The sequence below is a fragment of the Eupeodes corollae genome, chromosome 2 (assembly GCF_945859685.1).
Source record: "Eupeodes corollae chromosome 2, idEupCoro1.1, whole genome shotgun sequence".
In the NCBI taxonomy this organism is placed as follows: domain Eukaryota; kingdom Metazoa; phylum Arthropoda; class Insecta; order Diptera; family Syrphidae; genus Eupeodes; species Eupeodes corollae.
The window spans coordinates 86803090-86828642 of record NC_079148.1 but is presented as its reverse complement, the minus strand read 5'-3'; the positions used below and the strand labels follow the sequence as shown (position 1 = coordinate 86828642).

At 32.7% G+C, this 25553-nt stretch overlaps 1 protein-coding gene across 3 annotated transcripts; it reads left to right on the top strand.

The window, feature by feature from the left end:
- The first annotated feature begins 683 nt into the window (after positions 1 to 683).
- On the top strand, positions 684 to 25245 carry LOC129945803 (gamma-tubulin complex component 2 homolog). Of its 3 annotated transcripts, none has more exons than XM_056055729.1 (13): positions 684 to 789; positions 868 to 947; positions 1000 to 1152; positions 1219 to 1372; positions 7466 to 7951; positions 8010 to 8138; positions 8200 to 8453; positions 13623 to 14113; positions 14169 to 14340; positions 17950 to 18124; positions 20889 to 21035; positions 24508 to 24612; positions 24896 to 25245. In XM_056055729.1, exons 2-13 carry the CDS (start codon positions 883 to 885, stop codon positions 25133 to 25135), a joined length of 2571 nt encoding a protein of 856 aa, XP_055911704.1. In that variant the 5' UTR covers positions 684 to 789; positions 868 to 882; the 3' UTR covers positions 25136 to 25245. The 3 variants fall into 3 exon arrangements, with proteins under 3 accessions (XP_055911704.1, XP_055911705.1, XP_055911706.1); XM_056055730.1 differs by having other exon boundaries at positions 733 to 800; XM_056055731.1 differs by lacking the exon at positions 24508 to 24612 and having other exon boundaries at positions 742 to 947.
- The last annotated feature ends 308 nt before the right edge of the window (positions 25246 to 25553 follow it).

The following is a 25553-nucleotide window of genomic DNA, read 5'->3' as shown; positions in this document are numbered from 1 at the left end:
TGCTTCTTTGGACTTAGAAGGCAATTGAAAAGTAAAGTCCTCTCTCGAGGACGACGAACTGTACGGGCTGTACAGCGACACTGACCTAGTTAGCAGAATTAAAGTCCAGCGGCTAAGATGGCTAGGTTATGTAGAGCAGATGGACATCAACGCTCCAGCCCGTAAGCTCTTCGAATCCAATCCCGAGGGACGGCGCAGTAAAGGAAGACCGCGACTCAGGTGGTGCACCCAGGTGGGAGAAGACCTCAACCAACTTGGCGTGCGAAACTGGAGACAGCTAGCTAGGGACCGAGCTGGCTGGAGACGCGTGTTGGTTGAGGCCCAGGTCCACCCGGACTGTAGCGCCACCTTAAGTAAGTAAGTTCGTATGAACTACAATTTTTTTCGCGACGAATAAATTTGTTTTCTTAAACTTATAAATATATGATATTGAAAAGTAAAAGTATGCATCATAAATTAAATAGAAACTTCATTGCTATCGTTTTGTTAAGAATTTACATGGACATATGTCTTCAAACGTATATAAACTCACATTTTGTAATTCATTCGTCGTTCGTTGGTCGCGCTCATGTGAATACTACTTTATAGAAGCTTGGGATTGGTCGCCGAACGCGACCAATGAGTAATAAACATTTTTATTTGGCGCAACAAAAGAATGACATTTCTGTTGATTAATGGAAATGGGAGAACTCTGATTGGAAATGGAAAGCTGACAGTCTTTTTGAATATAAATAGTGGAAATAATTGAAATTGCGACCGACACCAAAACCAAACACAACAATTATTAATGTAAAATAAATGTTTGTTTGTTTAAATTTAAATTTTTGTACACAAATATTTTAATAGACTTCTTTTGGAAATTAACAGTTATTTTTTGAAAGTATGACAGACCAGAACAAAAAGGATCCAGTTAGAGTAGCACTCAGAACGTTAATTGAAAAATCGGGGTAGATTCAGAAATCGTTTCCAAATTGCAAATTAATTCATATTTATTTGTAGTGCACAATTTTCAACGGAAGATGTTCTTAGAGAATTCAGAATATCAAAAGAAAAAACCTCAAACAAACAACTCTTGAAAATTCTGGAGGTGATATCGAAGAATCAACCGAATGCTAAGGAGTATTTGTTGGAAGCTGAAAAAAATTTAGAAAGGTTCCAACAAAAGCAAAAATATATTGTTCTTGGAAATAGTATTAATAAGGTATTTATTTTTTGCAGAAAGGATCCTTTATACTGTTTGTTACAATTCATTAACCACTATTCAATGGTGAACATAATGCAGGTTGTCAAGAAAAAGGACATTCCCACATCAACACCTTTACTTAGTTCCACCAAACTTTTTGACACTGTTACCCCAGAAAATGTATCCGATGTAAGTTACTTGTTGTAGTGCCTTGTTTAACTTTTAGTCCTTAGAATTGTGTTTCCTATTATTTTGAAGTGCGTATCTTATCCTACCAGTTTCGCCGAATGGAACCATCTAACATCCAAGTTTGGAAATTGTTTTTTATAAAGCGTTATCACATTTTACAACATTTTCTATGTGAGTCATATCGTAACCATATAAGACTTTAATCGCCATTACATGAAAGGCTCGACGGTGCCGTTAAGGGATCTACATAATTAAACGGCTCGCGTACACTAGAACCGAATTATCGGCCGATATCGGGTCGGAACAATTTGGACGACTGTCTTAGACGTTCTACTGCATGCATTCCTTCCGACCGCGGGCGATATCTGAATCTGGAGTCTGAATTTTTGATGTAAAAAAGATAATTAATTAAGGAAGATTTCAAAGTTTGCGAAAATTCTTACAGTCACTTAATGATTTAACGAAGTAGACGTCGTCGCTGTGTATAGATTATGGAAAAATGTATGCAAAAGAAACAGCTGGCTGAATACCACCATCTTCTTGAAGATTTGAAATTACAACACATCAAATTTTGTGTATCTGAAGATATTCTTGATCGATGTTACAATTGTGTCTTTTTATAAACCTTGAAAAGTAAAACGTTGATTTTAAGTTATAGGCACCGATTTTTCATAGAGTTTTTGAGTTTTTAAGGTGTTGTGACTTAAGTACCTCAGGTTGGGATTCTGTTGATGTTCCCGGCTGGGATAACGGCGGTTAGGGTGGATGTTATACCGCTGGCTGAGGTTCTAAAATACCTGAAGCCGGTTGCGGTTCCATATTGTCTTCTTGGCTGGGACTCCATACTTCATACAAATTTCACTTAATTGCTTAGGAGCAATTTGTTTTGCTAAAAATAAAGGTGAGTCGTAGTAAGCCCAACAATACTTTTTATCTCCCTCTTTTCGGAATTGTTCCCTTAAAATACTCCATTTTTTATATATGGAACAGTCAGTTCCATCTCTGAATAAACTTCGGCTCATTGTTGTTTAGCAATGGTCACATTCACAAAGCTATTGGCTATGTAGTCAAAATTCAACTGGTTTTGTGAATGCAAAACTACACTACAAAGCTAGTCAATCTGGAACTGTCATATTATTGACAAATGCAAATAAATAAAATAAGAAACCTTTTTGATTTGATAACTTTAACTTATCTTTTGTATATTCAATGAAATCAAATTTAAGACACAATTTGAATGATTTATATTTGTATTTAATTACTGAACGATTTATTTCATTTCATTTCTTTACCGAGCAGCGAAACGTCAAAATCATTCTCCACTAACTTCGTAGCCGAATTTTGTACACTACGTCGGAGGGGAAATTTCAACTACTTTTGTAGTTAGATTTAGCCAATGAGAATCCCTTGACTACGTATCCACTAGCTTTGTGAATGCGACCATTGTTTCTGTTGTAAAAGTTTTTGATAATTTATCCCAGAGAGGTGGCTTGTTGTGAATACAATTAATTAATTTTTCGTTACCCATTTTTTAATTTTTTTCGTGAACTTTATGAATTGACGAAAAATCTAAATATTTTATGTTAACAGATGTTTTTCTCCAACACAGTCATAAATTTTAATTTCATTGTTGTCAGACGACTGTCGGAGATGTCATCAAATGCGGGCAGTTCGAAATCAGCCAGGTCTGTACAATTACTACCTTGTGCTTCGGATCATTACATTTATAAGACCTAAAATTTTATCGAATACCCAACTTGTTGGAACTTTAAATCAAATTATTTTTTACATATTGAGGCACTTATTCTTCTCCATGATACTATCAATGAACTCTAAATTTCCCACTCCGGGTGAAGACATACAAGTCCATACCATTACGGCAGAAATCAGAGTCATTTAGAATTATTTTTATTATTTCTAATTTTAGGCTAAAAAGTTATTAAACGTGTACTAAAATTACAATGTATGGCTTATGGACATAACATTCTAGTAAACTACATTTAAATTTGGTACATACTTAATACTTGGAAACAAAATCTGAATCAAATGAGCTCGGAGCCACTTTAAGTGCACATTTACATAATAAACTAGAATATTGCGTTGATTTTCTAGGATCCCACAAAGATTTGATTAATAGATTACTTTATTTGTAGAATAGACGATACAAAAATAAATTTTGGAATAATCCGATTATCTATAAAAAGTGGTAAACATATTGTGGGCATTATTCAAAACAAATAAAAAAGTTCCACGCTAGCAATAGTTATGCTCTTATGAAACCCCATTTCTATGCAAATACATTTACATAGTTAAGAAACAAGGTGTAAAATGATAACTGTTTATGAGTTAAAATGCAAACAATGCATTCTTTTAATTTTTCATATATGATGAAAGAAATAAGGTATAAACTGCTAACTGTTTATGAGTTAAAATGCAAACAATGCCTTTTTTAATTTTTCATATATGACGAAAAAAGAATATATGCGATGGCGACAATCGATTAATGCGATATTTTGCAACCGATTTATTTATTGTAGTGTTTCAGACAAAAAGTGTGACCAAGTAATCGAAAATTAGTTCCAACGAATCTATCTCAGCAAGTGTACACGGGCAACATGAAGGAAGTCGAGCTCCATTTATAAACGTTTTGATCGTACTTCAACTCGATAATAAAGTTTTTGCAATATCTCAAATGGTACAATTAAAATAATCGAAGAACTTGCTAAGCTAATACAGAAACATACGACGAAGTATGGGGAGTTTTAAGTCCTTCCTCTAGTGAACTTGACAATAAAGTCAACGACCTCACCTTAGCTATGAACAAGATGGTTAGAAATTGTTTGTCCACTAATCATCGAATGAAAAAACACAAAAACAATTCTGGGCCTCCTGGACAGTTTTAAGTGAATAATCGCTGAACTTATTGGATACACACTTTCCTGGTAGTTACGGTTAGAGAACTTGCAACAACCAAATTTGTTCAAGTTTCAATGTAACATATCCACAAGCTCACAAGCCAACTCTATAGATTTACAACCTATAAGTCGTATCATAATTCCTTCTTAAGACCACCGCAAGGTGGAGTTCAATCCCCTCTCCTCTGGAACCTGGCGTTCAATGAAGTCTGGATGCGGAGGGTTCCAGAGTGATTGCCTATGCGGATGACGTTGAAGCGGTTTCAAGGAAGCACCCTTACAAAATGCCTTAGACAAACTTATACTTTGTTCTGATCGGTGTAAACCACACCAAACCGAATTAGTTCTATTTTCTAAGAAATACAACATTCCATTAGGTCACTCTCCCTATATTAAAAGAACCAATTAAAGTTCTTACACGAGGTTAAGTACCTGTGTTTTATTTTAGACAAAAACTAAATTTGAAACGCAATACACTTATGTACAAGAAAGAGCCAAAAAAGCTACTGTCTTTTCTCTTTCTTCTCTTGCGAAAAAGCTATAAATGGGGCTTACAATCCCGTATTACACATTGGCACTAGATATCTCTCTACCTAACACCTCTTGATATACATACTTAGCAAATAAAGGGTGATTTTTTTGAGGTTAGGATTTTCATGCATTAGTATTTGACAGATCACGCGGGATTTCAGACATGGTGTCAAAGAGAAAGATGCTCAGTATGCTTTGACATTTCATCATGAATAGACTTACTAACGAGCAACGCTTGCAAATCATTGAATTTTATTACCAAAATCAGTGTTCGGTTCGAAATGTGTTTCGCGCTTTACGTCCGATTTATGGTCTACATAATCGACCAAGTGAGCAAACAATTAATGCGATTGTGACCAAGTTTCGCACTCAGTTTACTTTATTGGACATTAAACCAACCACACGAATGCGTACAGTGCGTACAGAAGAGAATATTGCGTCTGTTTCTGAGAGTGTTGCTGAAGACCGTGAAATGTCGATTCGTCGCCGTTGGCAGCAATTGGGTTTGTGTTATTCGACCACATGGAAGATTTTACGCAAAGATCTTGGTGTAAAACCGTATAAAATACAGCTCGTGCAAGAACTGAAGCCGAACGATCTGCCACAACGTCGAATTTTCAGTGAATGGGCCCTAGAAAAGTTGGCAGAAAATCCGCTTTTTTATCGACAAATTTTGTTCAGCGATGAGGCTCATTTCTGGTTGAATGGCTAAGTAAATAAGCAAAATTGCCGCATTTGGAGTGAAGAGCAACCAGAACCCGTTCAAGAACTGCCCATGCATCCCGAAAAATGCACTGTTTGGTGTGGTTTGTACGCTGGTGGAATCATTGGACCGTATTTTTTCAAAGATGCTGTTGGACGCAACGTTACGGTGAATGGCGATCGCTATCGTTCAATGCTAACAAACTTTTTGTTGCCAAAAATGGAAGAACTGAACTTGGTTGACATGTGGTTTCAACAAGATGGCGCTACATGCCACACAGCTCGCGATTCTATGGCCAAAATGGAGGGAAAACTTCGGAGAACAATTCATCTCAAGGAATGGACCGTTAAGTTGGCCACCAAGATCATGCGATTTGACGCCTTTAGACTATTTTTTGTGGGGCTACGTCAAGTCTAAAGTCTACACAAATAAGCCAGCAACTATTCCAGCTGTGGAAGACAACATTTCCGAAGAAATTCGGGCTATTCCGGCCGAAATGCTCGAAAAAGTTACCCAAAATTGGACTTTCCGAATGGACCACCTAAGACGCAGCCGCGGTCAACATTTAAATGAAATTATCTTCAAAAAGTAAATGTCATGGACCAATCTAACGTTTCAAATAAAGAATCGATGAGATTTTGCAAATTGTATGCGTTTTTTTTTTTTAAAAAGTTCTCAAGCTCTTAAAAAATCACCGTTTACATAGCTGCAAGCTCTTCTATTCGCCTCAAAGCTTTATCGCAGTGGGGTAACAACAACATTGGCCACTCCGTGATTCTTAAATATTTAGAATCAATTCCAAAGCGCACAGACTACACCATACCCCTAACTCTAAATCCAGATTTCTTCTAGATCTTTTTGGGTACAGTACAGCCCATTCTACCATGTTTGGCTCATTCTGGCATACCAATCGCTACATTTAAACTATTGCTAATGCAATACTCTATTAAGAAGGCAAAAACAGGTGGAATATATATATAGGTTATAAAAAACACCTGTCCACCTTGATTTAAAACGATCAAGGTGCCTGCTCTCTTTAAGCAGGTCGCATGTAAGTTCGATTATCGTCATAACAAGGCACTGTCTAATAGGAAAGCACGCAATGTGGCTAGATGTACTCTCAAATGACTTGCAGAAGCTGTACGGATGAGAAAGAGGAGAAAACAGTTCTAGGAGCATTCTTCTATTACGATCTAAACGAAACTTAATCAAATTAACATAATCAGTCTCTCACCGATTACACCGATTTTTCAAAGGCATTTGATCGTGTGCAACACAAAATTTTTTTGAAAAAACTGTAGCTGCTTGGGTTTCAATATGTTAAAATTGGTGATGTTTGATCAAATGAAATACAAAAAACTTTTCAGGTGTACCACTCCTTTTTATTCTTTTTTTAATGATTTTCTAAATTATAATTCTTACTCATAGTGTCTTTTATATGGCAATGATGTCAAGATTTTTAGCTGTGTAAAATTGACCATGTTATTTCTTTTATTTTGGTTTTTATTTCTACAAATTCTAAGTTTTTTGAAGATCCAGTTACTCTAAAACCCCTTTATTTATCCTTTGTCAGACCTTTGCTGGAGTATTGTTCAATCTCAAGGATTGGAAAAGATTTACCAAATTTACGAAAGGTTTTTAGAAACTCAGATAGTCCAGCTAATGAGGCCAGGTGTATCTTAATTTGTTTAAACAATGCTGTTTTGATCCATTTGTTTTGTCTCTCACTGTATGTTCTTAAAATCAGACTTTGAAAATAGGTTTGACAGTGAAGAAATGCAACAAACCGCTGAAACGACAATATGTTAATATTATGAGATCTATTATAGTTTTGCCATTAGTTACTGAAACGTGAAAAAGTGATGTTTGTGCCTGATGTGTTTTATTGTATTTTTAAAAAATCTCACTAAAATATTGTTTTATTTTTTATTTTCTCACAAAAAGATCAAAGAGAGGATAGTACAAGCTGCAAGCAGTGGAATCAGTAAATCAGCACAAAATACTTCCATTGGAAATGTACCCGCTCTACTTAACAACACAAATCTTTTTCCGGCATCTGACAAAAATCGGACAAATGCTCTCTGGGACTTTCATAAAATTGATATGATGTCTTTTCAAAAGAGCAATATTGCAGCGATTCCAATTTCAAGTCAAGAAAATCTCCTACTTTTCGATTTAGTATATTGTCTGACGGGAATGCGTGGATCGTATATTACACCGGAAGAAAACAAAAACAATGAATATAGTCTCAAGTTTAATATTTCCGATCAAATTCATAGTTCATTGAGAGATATTGCTCAGGAAATCCTTCCATTGGCGTCACATTACACATGTGTTCAGAAGTTCATTCAAAAGGCCAGTTACGCAAATTGTGGACAAGTCTTGCAGGCTCTGAGTGCCGCCTTGAGGGATTTAGTACATGATTATTATGTAATTTTTTTTTATTTTGAAGTTAAACAAATTCAATTATAATTTTTTTTAAATTTAGCTTCTACTAGCACAACTAGAATCCGAGCTCATAGCTGAAAACCTTACATTGCATAAGATGTTATTTTATGTTCGTCCTACACTCAATACTATGGAAGTTTTAGCGGGTGCTGTTTCAGATATTTTTTGCGTAAACAATGTTTATTACTATTTTATCTTTTCAAATGGATCAAAATGAAATGTATTTATAGCATGATCTTCGTGGAGGTCAGGCCTTGACTTTGTTATACGACAAAATAAGTTCCCTAACGGGCGATGAGGAATCTCAGAAGTTTATGATACAACTAACTCAGTTGGCTGCTGTTCCCTATATGGATATTTTACAACTCTGGGTGCAAAAGGGTGTTATAAATGACCCTCAACAAGAATTTCTAGTAGAAGACAATGAAGTTATTAGAAGAGAAGAACTTCCAGAACATTATTCTGCTGACTATTGGGAAAAGAGGTTAGTATTTTCTTTGGTTGGTCAATGTTAAATTGTTATTTGCCGTCTACCTGATCGACAACTTTTTATTCTATAAACAAATGTATATGTCTTTTAACAATCTTTAAAAAATGTCGTTAATAATTCTGTTATTATATTCTAATGCGATTTTACAATATCTATATAAGAAGGGAGCATCTACTTCATTTAGATGATAAGTGACCAGCTCTACCGATAAAACATCGCTTCCAAAGACATGTCTTCTTATTTCTCGTAACACTGGACATCTACCCATGACATGAAAAATGTTTTCTCTCTCACCCATATTGCATAATTCGCACATCAAAGGTAAATCATCTCTATGGAGATAGATTGAGCAGTTCTCCTCTAAGTCTAAATATTATAGGTATTTGATCCATTGTTAGGTCATCTCGGAAGTAATGCTTTTAATTAAAATTGTAGTCCAGCTTGCTGTAAGACATTCTGTTGCTTCGGGTGTGTACCTCAATATATATCGATCGTCTACAGCAGGAATTAATTGGTACAGAAGGGGTTTCCACCTAAGATAGTCTTCCGGTGCCAGATTTATACCTTCTAATTCAGCTAGCTCTAGCCACTCTCTGAACCAACCTGATTTTCTCTGTATTAACTGCAGTGCTACTATTTTCGGGAGACGCTCATCTGACATCAGAAGTACCTTACATATGTATTAATAAACACTGGAGAAATTCCTGTTTCCAGTATTAACATGAAGTTCGGTGCATTTGGAGTTGCATACATTACTGTTGACTCCGCTAACGATTCAAATACTTTGTATTTACTGCTGATGTTTTTCCATGCAACATTCTTAGTTGTTTTCGCTTTTTGCAGGTTATCGGGAAGATGTTTTTCAATGCTGTTTATATTGATGCCAAGATATTTATATTCTTTAACCACCTCTTTTCTTTCATTATTGCAAGTCCACCGTTCAAGACTGCTTACTCTTCCTCCACCTTTTCGAAAAACCATTACCTTCGACTTCTCAAGACTAACCAATAATTCCGCTTTTACAGTAGATACCTAGTTTATTAATCATGAGTTGTAGCGATTCTGTTGAGTACGCAAACAACACTGAGTCATCTGCAAAAAGGAGAACCTTGATGAGAATACCCGCATATTCTACTCCTCCTGGAAGACAATCCGTTATATCATCAATTAAGAGTGCAAATAAGCTTGAACTCAGCATACAACCTTGCCTTGTCTTCGTTTCAAACCATGTCGAAATATTTTCTCCATGCCATACTGCAGCCTTTGTTTCCAGATAAAGATTCTGAAGTACCCATCCAAATTTGTATGACATTAATTAATTAATTATTAATTAATCCAAACATTTTGTACATCAATGCATTGCGGTCAATCGTATCGAAAGCTGCATTAAAATCGACGAAGAAAACATGCAACTTTTTCTTTCTTTCCAAAAGAAGTCAGCGATACTTCGTAGTACAAAGATGATATCAATGGTGGTATATCCTTGTCTGAAGCTAGCTATAAATTCCTTCAATAGCTTGTGTTCGTCTATCCACATTTTAAGACTACTATGCAAAATTGATGTAAATATTTTGTAGGATGTATTTAAGAAAAAAATGTCTCTATAGTTTGCAGTGTCCATTGTATTACCTTTTTTGTGGATTGAAAAAATAAGAGCTTCTTTGAATTCTTGCTGTATAGGGCCTGGATATGATGTTATTGTAAATTACCGATATTTTGTTTATCATATTCTCTATTCCATATTTATAGAATTCTGAAGGTAATCTATCGGATCCAGCGGCCTTTCCATCCTTCAGTCCATTGATAGCTGCATATATTTCCTCCTTCTGTATTATAAAAATAGGATATATTCCAACTAAAAAAAAAGATATGTTTAATTCGAATTTTGCGCTGTCTACACATCATATTTCAAATCGCCTAAAAAAAAGTGGTTTTTAAGGCGAAGGTTAAACAAAAACAAAGTTCTTTATAATTGTATAATGACTCGCAAAATACAAATAATTATTTTTAAGATGCCGTTTTAATCTTTTAGGTTTCTCACAAAGTTTCTGAATATTTTCAATAGAAAGGAGACTTTTATTGTCTGTATATAAATTCTTAAAAAAAACCTTCAGTCTCATAGTCTTGATTTGGAATCCTACCTTTGTTTTTAGCTATCAGCTCAACTTCAGAAGTATCCGTTTCAAATTAATTTGTTAATGTTTATATTTCTGTACTCATTTGTGTCTGTATTTCCATACCTGACAAAATTACTCACTCTGAGGAATGTTCAAGAGTTGTAAGCCACTAGGCCCTAGTTATCAACGGACAATTATAATATATTTTTATTAGTTTGTATTTTAAGAACTTGATGTGAAAAATTCGTTATCAATAATATAAATTACAAAATCGGAAATCTTTACAATAGTATGGTTTATTTAAGATACTTATTTTATTTTAGTTTTTGTGTTTTTTTTTTAGTTTAAGATCTTGATCTTAATTTTCTAGTCAAATTTTTTACCAACAAGATTTTGTTGTTTGTATAACATGTAGGAAAACAAATCAGAATTATCCCTTCTTAATTTGATTCTTTCCTCAAATGATCAATTAGATTTAAATCCGATGATTGTCGTCGATATGGAAACTTTGTGAAATTTTATTTTAACCATATGCCTACATCGGAATCTGTTTTCTGTTTTCTTTTCTTTTAAAATGTCTATAATTTAGTGTGCTTATAAGGTCGATAACGAACATAGCCATTCGACACCATATTACCATGTAGAGCTGTGTTAGACTTTCTCCATATATAATAAAATCAGAAACTCTTTGACCTGTCTTTGTATTCGGATTCCTTTGTTGGTCCACTTGTGAAACATGGGATTTCGTCTTGACATTTGATGAACCCTTTTTTAAATCCTTGTTCCTTTTTAGTAACAAATTGCGTTGAAATAAATTTTGAATTTGTTTGAATTTATTATACTATTTTATTGCATTCGCGAACATCAAAGATCCGAGGACCAACTGTACCTTGGCACTTGCAAAGCTAGAAACCCCTCTTGAACTATGCATGATGCTCCGGATAGTTTATCGGCTTCTATTCATTATTTCCTCAATCTCTGCATATTATTTGCCATAGTTAGGCATATTATGAATTGCTTTTCGATTCGATTCAGTGCTCTCTTTTTATATCGGTAATTTGTATGCATTCTTATTATTAATTTTTTTTGTTGAAAAAGATGGAAATTTACGAGCAAGATTGATTTTGAATAAATGCAACTAAAATTATTTCCTTTTTTAGCAAAAGTGTTCGATTTGAAGAAATTTTGTACATACAATTCTAGACATGGTAGTTATTTTCTGTTAATTATTTACTTTATGTGAATAACAAGAAATTGAAAATAAATAAGAATGGGGAACTCTTCAAAATTGAATAAACTAAATCTAATAATTTTAATTTTTTGGAATACACTAAATTAACCCCCCAAGTTCTACAGTTCTGTGTCCGCAATCAAAATGAATGCGGAAATAAGTTTTTCAATGTTATATAATCTCATTTAAATTAATTTTCTAAATCAGATACAAACAAATATTTTTCAATAGTGTCAAAATATTATAAATCGTGAAATTATTCGCTTTTACTGGCCATTGTTATAAAAGTAACTTTAGTTGGGTGTCTTTATGGTTCTAATCTAATGATCTAAAGTGCCAACATTATTACTTTGATGGCATCCTATTGCAATTAATTTGTTCCCTAATTTTAATCTTTGTTCCCATGTATTGCCTTAACTCCAAGCTTTACAGCTTTGTGGCCATACCAACAAATTATGTACTAGGGCTAAGTTTTGGTTGCCAATATTGAAAGAAAGTAGATTGCAACAAAAAAAATGGCATAAGTATCACATTTCTTTTTAATAAATAAACTGTATTTAATGCATTCATTCATGAAATAAAAATTAATTAATTTATCAGGTAAAATTACTATTATTATATTTTTCGTTCATTCAATTAAACCTTAAAAGAACGTCTATCCACATTTTTGTTTTTCTCGCAATCACGTCATTTATTTCACCTAAATCCTTCAATTTTCATGTTTGAAACTTTACTGTTACATACATATACATACATACTAGCTTTTACCCGAGAGACTCGTGAACACCCTACATACAATCGTCCATGGGAAAACAGTTTTTTTTTTCCAAATTTACACCGGCAACTTTTAGCGTTTGCCCCTGAGCTTTATTTATTGTTATTGCAAAAGCTGGTCTCAGAGGAAACTGCACTCTTTTAAACTAAAACGACAAATCGGTTGGAATTATTGGAATGCGGGAAATTAAAACATTTTTTCCTTTTACTATTCCAGTCATAATAGCTTTTATAATATTTCGTCCTAGGTGAGTAATCTGTAGCCGTGTTCCATTACATAACTTTGGTGCGCCAAGATTTCTCATTAACAGGACTGGAACACCAACCTTCAACTTTGGGGTATGATGTTACTTGCTCCGTGTCCATAACGTTGAGGGTTTGAGGCACGTGGAGCGCGAAGCCCGCGTTAATATACGTGTACGATAAGTTTAACATGTTCGGCAACTTATTTCATAAGTTTTGGGAATGCGTTGTTTTCCCGTAATACCAATTTTATCCAAACATTTTTCAAATCTTTGGTAATTTAGGAGTGAAAGCGATCAGATTCCCCGGAAAGTAATTTTTCACATGGGAATGCGTTGTTTTTCAGAGGTCAAAAAGAACTCATGTCCTTTCTTAAGTCTCAAAATATCTCCTTACCAAATTTCATTTAAAACTGTTCATACCAAATTTCATGCAAATTGATTCAGTAGTTTAGACGTGATTGAGTAACGGACAGATTGACAGTACTTTGTATTTATAATATAAGTATGGAAGTATGGATGTATGCATTTAAAAAATTGTTATTACCTGTAAAAATCTAAAATTTGTTTTTCAAATATTTTATTCTTATATCAAACGTTCAGTTCGTTAATTAATTAAAATTTGTTCATTCAATATTCTATTTCAAATAAAAAAGAATTATATGATAAAAGTACTTAAACGTTTACTTACACCAGAATGTATTAGAGCTACAGATTTAATTTTTATAGAATTGATTACTTAAAACAAATAAATTAATTAATAAACATAACTTGTATTTTGGTATTTTTATCATTTAAGATATACGATTCGTCGTGAGCGTATTCCTCGTTTTTTGGAAAAGGTGTCAGACATTATTCTGCGCACTGGAAAATATTTAAACGTCATTCGTCAGTGTGGCAAAAAAGTAACACCACCTCAAACCATGAACCTTCAGTTTTCCCCTGCCAATCAAAATCATATAACCGTCATCCAAAATGCTTATCGATTTGCCTCGAAAAATCTTCTTGAAGTCTTGTTGAAAGAAAACGATCTTATGGGCCACCTTATGTCTGTGAAAAGATACTTATTGCTACATCAGGGTGATTTTATAACCCAGTTCATGGACGCTTGTGAAGAGGAGTTAGCTAAGAATGTAGACCAGGTCTTGCCAATGAAATTGGAAAATCTCTTAGGTTTAACTTTGCGCCTTTCTTCAGCCAAACATGATCCTTACAAAGACGATGTGCACTGTGAGCTACTAACATATGATTTGGTTACCCAAATGTCAAAGATTATTAATAATGAAGAAGGTGAGTATTGGCCTAATAAATAAAACTATGGGATAACTAATGTTTCTTTTTTCAGAATATTGGCAATCTCATGATAGGTTGGACTTAGTAGGATTGGAATGTTTCGCTTTTAGATATGAAGTAAAATGGCCCGTTTCCTTAGTCCTAAATCACATTGCCATCTCTAAGTATCAAATGCTTTTTCGACAACTTTTTTATTGCAAACACGTTGAGAGGCAATTATGCAAGTGAGTATACAAATTTAAAAAAAATATAATTTTTGGTTCAAATGCTTTAATAAAAAAGTTATTGCGAACATTTGCGCAGTTTACCAGTGCACAAGGAGCTTCTACTTTAAGTAAACTACGTGGTAATTCATTTGCCACTGTATACACTAATTGCGACGTTTGAATGGGAATAATTGATTTAATAATTTCTAGGGCTAATAACTTTAAGAGGTGTCTATTGTATCGGTCTAAAATCGGTACACTAGAAGTTTTTTAATAATATAAATGGCTTTAAATAAGTTAAAAGTAAAAAAAACTTTATTTTGATATTTATTGCGGGACCAACAAAACATTTTTTGTAAATTGAAATCCACACTAAGAGCATGCGAACCAAAAAACGACAGTACAACAAATTAAGAAAAAAAATAACTTTAAATCAACGTCAACTGAATACGCACACACATTTTTCAAGATACCCTGTTCTTTATTTGTCAAATATTGATGTTTATTGTGCCCTTAAGATGTTAAGAAAAGAATTCTAAAAAAATATCCACTTGTAAAGTGTTTCTTACGGAAAGTAGAAGAATTTTGAATCAACTGAATTGTGTTACTCCGACCTGCAAACCCTGATAAACAACAATTATATCAGCGGTTTCAGGTGCTGGGTTTTAATTGACAATGTCAGTTTTTTCAGTGAGATTGAGAAGAGATATTTAGATGTCTATCAAGTTATTTTTATTCTGGAGGAAAAATGCAAAACAAAAAGTCGACTTAAGCACAAGTCATGGTTTTAAAAATTATTAAATATTCATATTAAACGAAAAAAACTTAACAAAAAGCTGCGCAAATTGACGATAAACGGAAAGTTATGCGATTAAAGTTTTTAAGACTTCAATGAGTTGACAAAATGAATGGTGTAACTGATTAAAGCTGAGGTCGTTAAAAAAAAATTACTGCACCTGGGCATCAAGGAATGTTGGAAAAAAATTTTCCTAAATGCATTAATATTGTTTGACTCATACACTTGACCTAAAAACCTGAAATTCTGCAATTAATTTGTCAAACTAAGTGTTTGAATTGGTCAAATTAAATTAAGAAGCAGCCAGTTGTGATATAAAAACAAATGTTTTGTGATTTTCTCAATAGTCACAATGGCCTCCTTCGCTCTTTTTGACCACCTCCGTATGACGTAGCATGAACTCAACAAGTTTATGGTATTTTCTTACCGGAATGTCGTTTTATACCTTTTTTATTTTAAGCCATAGTTGGTGTTTATTGTTAAAAACTATGGCGACTTAAGTGTTTTTCAAATCCGATGACAAATTCTCAATGGTGATCGCGAAGCCAAGCACTCACAAATTTTTAAGAGGGCTTGAGATTATTGTCTTGCTAAAAATGCCAACATATTGTCCTCAGCATACAGAAGTTGTATTTCTTTCAAAATATTAAATACTATGTTTCATTGGCCATTATTATCATCAATTTGTAAGATCGGTGTAACAGTGAAACAAAATAACTATGCAAATTGGGGTTTGTACAGATTGGTTGCGTCGTCAATGGGTTTGTTTGTGCGGTTTTTACAATTAAGTGTTTAAAAATCACAATAATTTTGATATTTGCTCAGGTTCGTTAACTTGTGCAGATATTTTGTGACGTGAATATTGAAATTTGTACAACCGCTCATTTGGAAAACAATTTTTGCGATTTTTTTTTTCAAAAAGAATAGTGAATGACGAGCAAAAAATTAAGGATACGGCCATTTAATTCTGAAATAAAAAAAGGATATTTTAATGACGACCGTAAGAAAGCTGTTCAAAGATATATAATGTCGGGTTTTAATCACTATTTGTCAAATTCTCTGCGCAGAAACAGCTATCAATAATTATAAAGTAGACATTGCTTTTCTCATTATAGTATCTTTTTTTTAGTAAATGGTGTCACTTTAGACAGAAGATGTTTAGAAGCACACTTCTTCATGCGTACATAACTCTTAAAATCTTCTTTACAAGTTATTTCTAATTCTCTTAACAGTTTTGTTTGACCAAGTTTTTGTCTTTTTAAATGCTGTTAGACCACATAGGTTTGTTTATTTTGCAATTTAATAAAATTATTTTGAATTGGTCTCTGAAACAAAACTTTTATTTAAACTAAAAAGTGTACAGTTAACTTGTATCGTATTTTTCAAAGACCGACTTGCCCGCCCTACTGCACCGTCTTTCAACGCGTGGTTGAATAACGGACATAAAACTCTTTTTCTTAGGGGCAAGTTAGGCGCCAGTTATAGCTGTCATTGGTTTTCAACAAATATTGGAAATTTTTTGACAGGTCGGTTACAGCTATCCTTAAAAATGGGCGCATTCACAAAGCTAGTGGCTACGTAGTCAAAAATTCAACTAGCTTGTAAACTACACTATAAAGCTAGTCAATCTGTAACTGTCATGTTGACAAATGCAAATGTATAAAATAAGAAACCTGTTTGATTTGATAACTTTAACTTATCTTTTGTGTTTTTAAATTCAATAAAATCAAATTTAAGACACAATTTGAATAATTTATATTTGTATTTAAATACAAAACGATTTATTTTATTTTGAATTCGTGTGTTTTTACCGATCATTCTCCACTAACTTTGTAGCCGAATTTCTTACACTACGTCGGAGGGGAAATTTTAACTACTTTTGTAGTTATATTTAGCCAATCAGAATCCCTTGACTACGTACACCAATTTCTTTCCTTGAAAAAAAATCCTGATTGAAATCCATCGAAAAACTTTTACTGACAAAATCTGTCATTGGAATTTTGTGAAATCGGAACCCAAATCAATGGAAGGATTCGTTTCAGTTTTGAACATAAAAGTATCAGCTGTTTAGGAAAATGAATTTCCGACCGGAAAATAGAAAAATACATTTTTAGAGAAAATAAATGCGCAGCTACACTTTTTTTCTCAAAAAAATTCTTTGTCTGATTTCCGATCGATCGGTATATTATTAACTTTCCATAGTTTTCATTTCTAATCAAAGGGAAACACCGTCAAATATTGATTCAAAAATTTTTCCGGATCGATTTTAATGATAGCTATAACCTGCGCCTTATGACTGATTTCTGGCAGTAAACATTTTTTGTTGTCTTTCAATCAGTAAACATTTTTCAATGACAGAAATTTGTAATGATATCTATAAACGACCTGTCAAAAAAAATCCAATGTTTGTTTTCAATGGTGAATAGCTATAACTGGCGCCTTAAGGATGTCTAGGGTTTAATTTTGTTTCATAATTCCAAAGAATGTGACGAAACTTCGTCTTGACCAAAACTTATTTTATTTGAATCAAAAAACAATTTCAATCTTGTATCTATTCAGATGGTAGTTTTTAGATAATTTTTTCAACTTTTTTCTTAACATCTTGAGGGAATAACAATAACAACATATGGTACAATACCCATCAATATTTGAACAGAATGGACAATCTTCAAATAATGTCTGAGCGCATTTAGTTGAGGAATAATTTATATGAGAATTCATAGCTGTCGGATAACTCATATCAATAAAATTAGCGACTACAAAATAAAATATTAAAATAAATGCTAAATAAATATTGTTTAAATTAAATTAATTATTTTTTATTGTCAAAGGGTCTGGAAAGAGAACAGTACTGCAAAAAAATTCTCACCTCAGGCAGCCGAGTTGTACCGATCAGCATTTACCTTACGCCAGCGTATGATGAACGCTGTGCAAAATTTAGAATACTACATGATGATTGAAGTTATCGAACCCAATTGGCATTTGTTTATTCAAAACATGGGAAAGGTGATTTACATACTTACTCGGCAATATAAACTAATTTTCTGTAATCTGTTTATTTATATTAGGAAAAATAAAATACACAAGTATCTTACCTCTCAAAAATTGGTGAAAATGTTCATTAATTATAAAATGAAGAAACAAAAGTCTATACAAATATCTTTATGGGAAGTTCATTATTAAAATGAAGGATTTAAAGTATAAGTTTGGTGCATTGTTAATATCTAACCCTTGATTTAGTGGCTAGCTACAGCTTTTAGTAAAATTCCTCAATACAATTTTTAATTTTCATTTTTGTTAATGATCTCCTGTCTGAAAACTTTTACCTTTGGTCTGGTGCTCTTGCAGCTTACTTAAGTCTCTTGGACTCGCGTCAAAAAAAAAATCAACAATTTAACAATATCAATAACCAAAGTAGCAAGACCCTTTATATTTCCGATAACATCTTACGTGGTTTGAACTTAAAATATTTTATTGGTTTCTAAAAAAAGGCCAAACAAACAATATCAGTAATAGAAAAATTAACATTGCCGATCTGCACAGCACCCGCACTGCACGAGTCTTATGAGAGTCTCGTTCCCAATGTAGTTGTTTACTTTTCCCTCCATATCGTTAAGTATTTAAATAAAAACTGAGTTGACACTAAAAAATAAAAACATATAGTAATAGTCCATGTCAAGCCCCTATGTCTTATTATTGTAGTGCAATGGGTGATCCATTCTCTCGCTTCCCTCCACACCACACAACCATAAATAACGCACGCTTTGATTTCAGTTGTTAAGAGATTATTATGATCAGAGATCTGAGTTTCCGTTGTTATAAAGTCGACATTACGTGAATAAGTTCAAACAAGCTAGATAGACATATTCCCCGAACAAAATTTTTACGTGACCAGAAATTACGGCAACAAATTCTACTCCGAAAGGAAGTTAAAATTTGTGGTCATTAAAAAGAAATGTACAAACACCACGTCATCCACGAATCACAATGACATTCCCTATGTAAGCTCGATTGATAAAGCCAATTTCAGCATAATTTAAAGATAATAAGACGCTACCAGAGTGTGTTATGAGTACTCCTGTACTTGAAAGCGAAAACGTTTTTATGAGACAAATCTTCTTTCGCATTTGTGAAGATGCAGAAGATGACATACACAAATCCCCTATTATTCTGAAAAGGCGTTCTTCAACGCTTGCAAACCATTGCGTAAGCTTTTCTCCATGTCTCTTTCCGTGCGGATGGAAAACAGCATTTGTCTAGCCTGTCCCTAATAAAGGTGAATCCTCCTCACACTCACATCATTTCTTTCCAAGGTCATTGAAAAGCTTATTAATTGTCAGCTTAAGAATAATATCGAAGAACGAAAGCGTCTTATTGTCCGGCAGTATGCTTTTCTTGGCAATAGGTTCACCTGTGATTTGATGGTTTATCTAACCAAACAGTGGAACAAATCTTTACATCGTTATTTGGAAAGTAAGATTATTGCACTTAATATTTAAAATGCATTTGTTAGAGTTTGTCACCCCTTCTAATCTGGCTGTAATTTATTCGAGCAAAGCTGGAATACAACTCGCATATCTGAGTAAGTGCCCAAAAACAAGTTTAAATCTCTTTGATAGAATACAAAAAAATGTGTTTAAAATGAGAGGCGATAGAACTATAAACAAAGCATTTACATTCTTAGAACACCGCCGAAATGTTTTATGGCTTTCATTGTTTTATAGATATCTTAACAAACAATTTGTCGAATTAGCCATATGCATTTCACAACTCAAACAATACTCGCACTTCCAGAAATCCCAGCAGTTTACCCTTGAGATCATTTTCGGGCGTACTGTCAATTAAAGAGATTCTTTCTTAAACCGCACATTGAGTATGTTGAATGCTTTGACCAACTCTGGTTTTCCATTTTTGATATTCAAATCCTTCCCTATTTTCCTAACAATCGCACTGTGTTAAAATATAAACATAACTTGATGGAACATAGAGAGGCATTAGTGAAAGCAGTTTACTAGAGGTTATTCGATTATCACAAATATTCTTAACGAACAAAATGCATTGGACTTACCTTCGACATTTAAGTGTTTTTTAGTCAATAAGTAAACATCTTCATTTATAATTTGGCAAGAACCCAACCCAGTTAAGTTTGCGTAATGATGATTACACAACAATATTCTAAAATAGTAAAACGGTGCACATAAATAAGGTCTTCAAAAATGCCTATCTTTATAATCTTTGGAGTTCCTTTTTAAAAAACCTAACATGGAATTATTTTTAGAAACAACATGAGATCTGAGATCAAGCCCTAAGAAGATAAACATGATGGAATTTATATAAAAAGTTAATGGAAGATGATATAGATACCTTTAAAATTTAAATTTTTGCGTAATTCAGCTCAAGATGGTTATAGTCGCACGAAATGAGACAATTTTTGTCATCTGGCTGAATTAACATGAAACTAGCAAGTGTAGATGTTGCTGTAAATACTTCAACATCATCAGCATACATCATAGAAGGTTAATCACTGGTAAAGATTATAAAAAGAAAACGCCTTATTTCCACCTTTAAAATAACATTCCTTTAAAGATATTTGTTTAACTCCGGATTCTTTAATTATAATAGATAATGTAAGGTTTACATCATTTTTAATGAGGATGGATTTACATTTTTTTCTAAAAAAAACAACACATGTTTGTACCTATACTATTTGAAATTAAAACAACAAACTATAATATTTTTTTTATTTTTCTTATCACTTTTTTTATTCTAGGTTGAAAATGTTGATGAGGTGTTGGCAGTTCACCAAAACTTTCTCGATTCGTGTTTAAAAAATTGTATGCTAACTGATCCCACGCTACTAAATCGTTCCATATTCAAACTGTGCAATATTTGTTTGAAATTTTGTGAATTCATTCAGGTAAATTAATACACTAAAAATCAAACATTCATACATATACCTTATGCAAATTGACTTCAATACAAAGGAGCACAACTATCAAAATATATAAACATTTAAGCTTGTAGGATATTTAACAAAATCAGGTTGTTTGTTCAATTATTAAAAAATCCGCATTGTAATCTGTATTTACTAGTTTTTTGGATTGTCTCCAAGCTAAGACATTTTCTTCTCGTGTTGCGAAGCAAAAAAAAACCTTTTTTCTTTCATAGAGATCTAAATTGAATTCTGCTTTGTAACTTATGCAACTTTATTTGATGTTATAGTACATTAACAACTCAATTTGCATATTACTTGTTTTGTTATCAGGTTGCAGTATTGGTTATTATAATAAACGACCCTAACGTGCAATGTTTCCTAAATGTTTGTTATTATTAATTATTTACTTCAAAAAAAGAGAATCGCTTTTATTCTTTTAAAAAATAATGTACCATAACCGAATTAAAAATGAATAGCTTTTTGACTAAAACAATTCACAAAAAAACCTTAATAATAAAACGGTCACTTTCCTTGCTAAGCGATAGTAAGAAAATTAAAATGTTTACTTAAAATGAAAACTAGTAAATAATATTAAACGACACTCCTTAAAAAATATTATATGTATAAAATAAATGTTTCATTTGTCATAATCATAACCATTAAAATTAAGAGGGGATTTGCTTGAATCATATTTACTAAGGTATTAATAATAAAAGCTACGTGTTAAAGTATCATCAAAATACACACCGACGCTGTTGAAAAGGCGGACTTGTACCGTCGAGCTCAATTTCTCTCGTACTTACAAGATCAGAGATTAGTTCTTTAGCCTTATTAGGCGAGGAATGCCTAACCCTACTCCGTCTTTCCCAGTCGTTTCAATATTCAGGAATTCAAAATCAATGTGCACCGGCACCTTTCAAACGCTCTCTCCCTTTCCTAATGCTCCTACTGTGTCTGTGCATAATAAAGGTAGTAATATCCTCTTGAGTGTGCGCTTATTATATAAATACAAAATTAAACAAATGATTTTCGATGTATAACATCAAGGCGAAGTACAATCCACTTTAGATATCAAGCTTACCGACTGTGGAATCACTGCTATTTTCACGTATTCCATAGTGGCAAAAAATAATCAATTTTTATTTTAAGGGTATTAACAACAATTATTTCCAATTCAACTCTTGCTACAAAAAATAAAATAGTTGCGTTAAATCAAACCCGTCAAGTGTTACATCCACTTTTATTGGATTAGCTTCTCACAAACAAAGTGAATTAAAATTATTACTATAAGGAATTATCTTCTTTAGATATGTTTTCGGTATGTTTTGCCTCTTGCTAAAATATCATTTTTAGTAAAGTGAGCCCAATGCTGCTACCATTATCTCGAGCTTTAAATATGGCATCATTTGCAGTATCGTTCTATGCTATCAATTTGTCTCTGCTAAACTTTATCGCTAGTAGAATAGAGTTTAACTGATCTGGCTATGTTGAAATGGATGCAAAGAATAAGGTTTCTTGTTCTTGTACAGACTTTTTAGTTATTCGGATTTAAGTTCTTAAAAGTGGTAATTTTGTGCTGCTTTTCGTAGATAAATGTATTTGAAATATCCTTATAACCTTAGTTAAAGGTCAAATAACCTAATTTTGAATTTCATTATTTTTAAAACACATTATTTGGAAGACTTTTTCGATGTGAATCAAATGACCTAATAGTCAAGGCGATTCAATTTTCCTCTTTTATATCGCTTGTATGAGCAGTTGTTTTCAGAAAACATAAAACATGCTATATTTTGAACTTTTAAGTTCAATATAAAATAAATCCGATTTTTTAATTTTTTCCCCTACAAACTCATTTGCAACCAAATTTTTTGATTCGCAACCTGGCAATGTTTATTGTTTAATTGCTATCATGTTTTATTTGGTTTTAATAATTACACTTTTGCATCCAATTCGAAAAAAAAATCGTCAAGTTGTAAACGTAAGGTTTTAGTGGTTATTTTATGGTCACTCGAACGTTTCGCTTAAAGTTTATTTGAACGTGATCGCATAGATATTGGGCGCATTCACAAAGCTTCGTAGTCAAAATTCAACTAGCTTTGTAGTGCAATTTTGCATTCACAATAGTCAATCCGGAGCTGTCATATTAATGACAAATACAAATATATAAAATAAGAAACATTTTTGTTTTCAAAACTTTAAATTGTTATTTTTTTTTCTTTTTAAATTCAATTAAACCAAATAGAAGATATATGATTGATTTATATTTGTATTTAAACACCGAAAGATTCATTTCTTTGGCTGCGTTCAATCTCGTGTTGAACGAGTTGGATAGCTGTATTAATATAGCTGTCAAAAAATAAAAACAACTTTCAGCTGTTCACAAAAAGCAGAGACACATTTAAGCTTCGAAGTCAAAATTGTTGTAAGATAAAACTTTAATGAATAATTCAACTGACCTAGAAAATTGGAAATTGGTCGTCAAAAAAACGAGAACAAAATAAGTCAATTTTGAAGTTTAAAAAAATTGATCATAATTACTTTTTTAAAATTCGGAGGCAAATAGTCTTCATCGTCTATTATGTACAGAACGTCCTCTAATACAACTTCAACTAACATTTTGTTTCTTTTTGTTTACTTAGCAACAAATACAAAAATCTGAAATCAATTTTCAAGTTTCTTGAAATTCAACCATGTATTCTGTCAGTTACCTACATACCCCAGAAATTCTTGGATACCTTTGCATTCCTTTTTTGACATCTCAGCTGTTTTTGATCAGCTGTTATTTTACACGTAAAACATCCGGATACCCTATCTGTCTGCGATTGAACGCAGCCATTTTGAATTCTTGTGTCCTTACCGAGCAGCTGATTGAATATACGAAATTTCAACTACTTTTGTAGTTAGATTTAGCCAATCAAAATCCCTTGACTACGTAGCCACTAGCTTTGTGAATGCGACCATTGTAGTGGTGTGCGAAGGCTAGTCTCTTGATGTATTCTAACGATATGTGTAGCATACATACATATTCTTCGCTTCGTGATTTCAACGTTTTTAATGAATTCGCTAGCAGATATTTATAAATTAAACAATTCTAAGTTTCTGTCAGCTTATCAAATCTTAGCATAAATTGAAGTCTCAATTCTAAATAAAATTGTAACAAGTAATCTTTTTGTGAAGCGCCAAGCGTTTGTAAAAGTTGTACTACATTATTTTATGTGGTGAATTGTCTAACTTCATATGGTCGATTATAAAAATATCGAGAGTTTGACACAAATTAACCAATTTTTATGAGTAATAGATGCACAGAAATCTGATTACATTTGTATCCTCCATCTTTAAAGACATTTTCGCATTATTAAACAAAAACACACACATAAGTAACTGTACCATGAATTGTTTATTTACTAATTTTTGAAAATTTCTGAACAAAATCAAATAATAAAACAACCTGTAGAATTCCCAACGACATTTCCTTGACGCTGAGTTAAAATCGATGGTTTGTGATAGCAATGATGAGGATAATTCTGATTCGGATGCAGATTTTTCGAGTCAGAAACAGGTATTTCTTACTTATGTATGTAGTTGTCTTCTTTATTTTTTTTTATTAAGTGACTTTGGTTGAGCATGTCCTTGATTTATTTCTTTGACATTATGTTTAATTTGCTTTATAGTGCTGACTTCACAATGCGCAATTAATTAATGTTAATTTTTATAATTTGCGTGAAGAGGGTGGGAGATATAAACACCTGTAGTTATTATTGCAGTATTGTGGAGTCAGCCTATTTTGTATCTATGCGTAGATTAAAACAACCTAGTAATACAATAAATATTACTTTTTTTAGATGGAATCTTCTCTTGCCCCAACTGATACATTTTCAGAGCGAGTTAAACGTTTTGACTTGGAATTTACCGGCCTTTTGATTGGGCTATTAAAGCAAATTAATGATGTGGCGTCAGATAATCCATCAGATCGATTTATCAACCTTGTTCACCGTATTAATTTTAATTCATTTTATAACGAACAAATGGATAAGCTGTGTGCTAAGGACTCGATGACCACGACACACAGAAAAACAAACTAGATTTTGAATTATTTATATTGTTTATGTTTTTGTCATATTTTAATATTTCATTACTATTTAATAAATTTTCAGCATTTCCGTGTTATGCTTCACGGTGTTTTTTTGTTAAATGTTTGAAAATTAATATTGTATTTTTTAAATTTATGTTAAAGTGTTTACTATACAAAAATAATTAACAAACTCTAAACACGTTAACGTTAAAATGTCTTATTTCAATGTAGATACAATTCCTCAAACGTCATCCTAGTAAGTCTAAACCATTGGGTCGATTGACTTCAAACTTGAAAGTTAAGGTTTTGAGCAGATTCGCATTAGGCGCTTTTTAAATTTTTGTTTAGATCAAAACTAACAGTGGCCCCCATTAAACTTTATTGGTCAAAAACCGATAGATTTTTTTTTAATTTTCTCTAAAATTTAT

Bases quoted from the DNA above. Each gene is read 5' to 3' on its own strand.
- LOC129945803 (XM_056055729.1), top strand. From the start codon at position 883: ATGACAGACCAGAACAAAAAGGATCCAGTTAGAGTAGCACTCAGAACG. The intron at 948-999 runs GTAGATTCAGAA...ATTTATTTGTAG, and splicing joins ACGTTAATTGAAAAATCGGG to TGCACAATTTTCAACGGAAG. The intron at 21,036-24,507 runs GTAAATTAATAC...AACAACCTGTAG, and splicing joins AATTTTGTGAATTCATTCAG to AATTCCCAACGACATTTCCT.